General features: G+C 40.5%; 1 protein-coding gene across 1 annotated transcript; it reads right to left on the reverse strand.

Annotated features, from left to right (window-relative positions):
* Nucleotides 1–349: 349 nt before the first annotated feature.
* On the reverse strand, nucleotides 350–1,135 carry LOC104599285 (histone H2B.11-like). Its single transcript, XM_010261761.2, has one exon. The coding sequence runs from the start codon at nucleotides 1,049–1,051 to the stop codon at nucleotides 587–589; it is 465 nt and encodes a 154-aa protein (XP_010260063.1). The 5' UTR covers nucleotides 1,052–1,135; the 3' UTR covers nucleotides 350–586.
* Nucleotides 1,136–1,860: the final 725 nt, after the last annotated feature.

Consider the following 1,860-nt stretch of genomic DNA (forward strand, 5'->3'; position numbering starts at 1 on the left):
TCCTTCATGCCCTGATTCCTGAACAACCACAACTATATTGCCTTTAACTCCTTTCGTGTACCTTACGTTATCCACTGTCTTTGTCCAATATTTTTGCTGAGGATTCTCCACCAACCGCGTCAGAATTAAGAAATGAGCTACAAATTTAGTCATATAGTGAAGAAGAATTAGAGAGACATAAAAAGGAACTCTAAATGTTCAGACTTCAGAGAGGTACCAGAGAAATCCCATTTGCTCCGCAAAGGCATTGCCTGCATGTTTTCTTAGAGTACGGACTACGTAGTACTTTGTTGTCAAAACTTTTGACAAAGTTGAACGTATTGTATTAGATGACAAGGGAAAAAGTCCAGAATACAAAATGGCTCCGAGCACAGTCGCATTTCAATATCAAAATTTACAGTAAGGATGGATCAAGACAATCCCAAGAACCTTTGACTCAGATGATCAGAACAGAAACATTTGAAAGAACCCCCAAAAAACCCTAAAAATTATGATCTTCCAAAATTACATTTTGTACTATGTTCTTCTACCCAAAAGGAGTCAAGGACCTCAGAAACAAAAACTGGACTGCAGACGGATCTACATTCTAAGAACTGGTGAACTTGGTGACAGCCTTGGTACCCTCAGATACAGCGTGCTTGGCCAATTCGCCAGGAAGAACAAGACGAACAGCGGTCTGGATCTCCCGAGAGGTGATGGTAGGCTTCTTGTTGTAGCGAGCGAGCCTGGATGCCTCCTGGGCGAGCTTCTCGAAAATGTCGTTGATAAAGCTGTTCATGATGCCCATGGCCTTGCTCGAGACCCCAATGTCAGGGTGGACTTGTTTCAGAACCTTGAATATGTAGATCTTGTACGTCTCACTGCTCCTCTTCGCCTTCTTCTTCTTCTTGTCACCGGCAGAGCCTCCTTCCTTGGGCAGCTTCTTCTCCGCCTTGGGCTTCTTCTCTGCCTTTGGCCTCTTCTCAGCTGGAGCTTTCTCCGCCACCTTCTCCTCCGCAGGCTTCTCTGCTGGCTTCTTCTCGGCGGGCTTCTTCTCGGCCTTGGGCGCCATTTCAAAGATAGTTACAAAGAGGGAATGAAACAAAAGGGAGCTTGGGCGGGAAACTAAAAGGAGATGGAAACGAGGAAAATGCGAATGAAAAGAACCGACGAGACTGGGAAGCTTATATAGACTTGAGGAGATGGAACCTTATTGGTTTTTGGGTTTTCACGCGGATCGCTGACTTGGCATCTCTTTCATCTGTTGGATTATTGTATTACACGGGACTGGAGGAGCACTAGTTGACGGTTCAGATGTGATACTGGGCCACTGGGGATTTCGAAACAAGAGCCTGCAACAAAGGTGTGGGACATGAATTTTTTAGTGACTGTAGTTCAAATCTCCGACCGTACACGTGGAGAGATCACCCCCAAGTAATTCATATACCCTTTTTTTTAATGGAAATTCATAACAATGTAATCACACACTCACAGTAAGACAGTAATACGTATATAATATGTATATTATAGTAAGATACGCAAAAATATATGGGATCTTTATGTAATCATACATATGCATTCGATAGCCAAAACTTTACACTTGCACAAAGGAAAACAAAGACATGTTGGATTCTTGGAGGGAATATTCAAATTATAATAATCTAAACTCTTTTCCTTTTGTTTTGTTTTGTAACCCCCTAAAAGCATGTGAAAGACTCATATCCTACATTATTAGCGTCCTTGCTTTTTTCAGGGCAAAATTAAAAATGTCATTTGGAGATATAATTTTTTTATGTCTATTTGGAGATATAATAATAAATTAATTTATTTTTAAAATAAAATAATTATAATAATATTATTATGAATATAAATAGCCACATA

The sequence above is a fragment of the Nelumbo nucifera genome, chromosome 2 (assembly GCF_055504915.1).
Source record: "Nelumbo nucifera cultivar China Antique chromosome 2, China Antique-T2T, whole genome shotgun sequence".
Classification (NCBI taxonomy): Eukaryota; Viridiplantae; Streptophyta; class Magnoliopsida; order Proteales; family Nelumbonaceae; genus Nelumbo; species Nelumbo nucifera.

Coding starts and splice junctions, on each gene's coding strand:
- LOC104599285 (XM_010261761.2), bottom strand. CDS start 1,051: ATGGCGCCCAAGGCCGAGAAGAAGCCCGCCGAGAAGAAGCCAGCAGAG.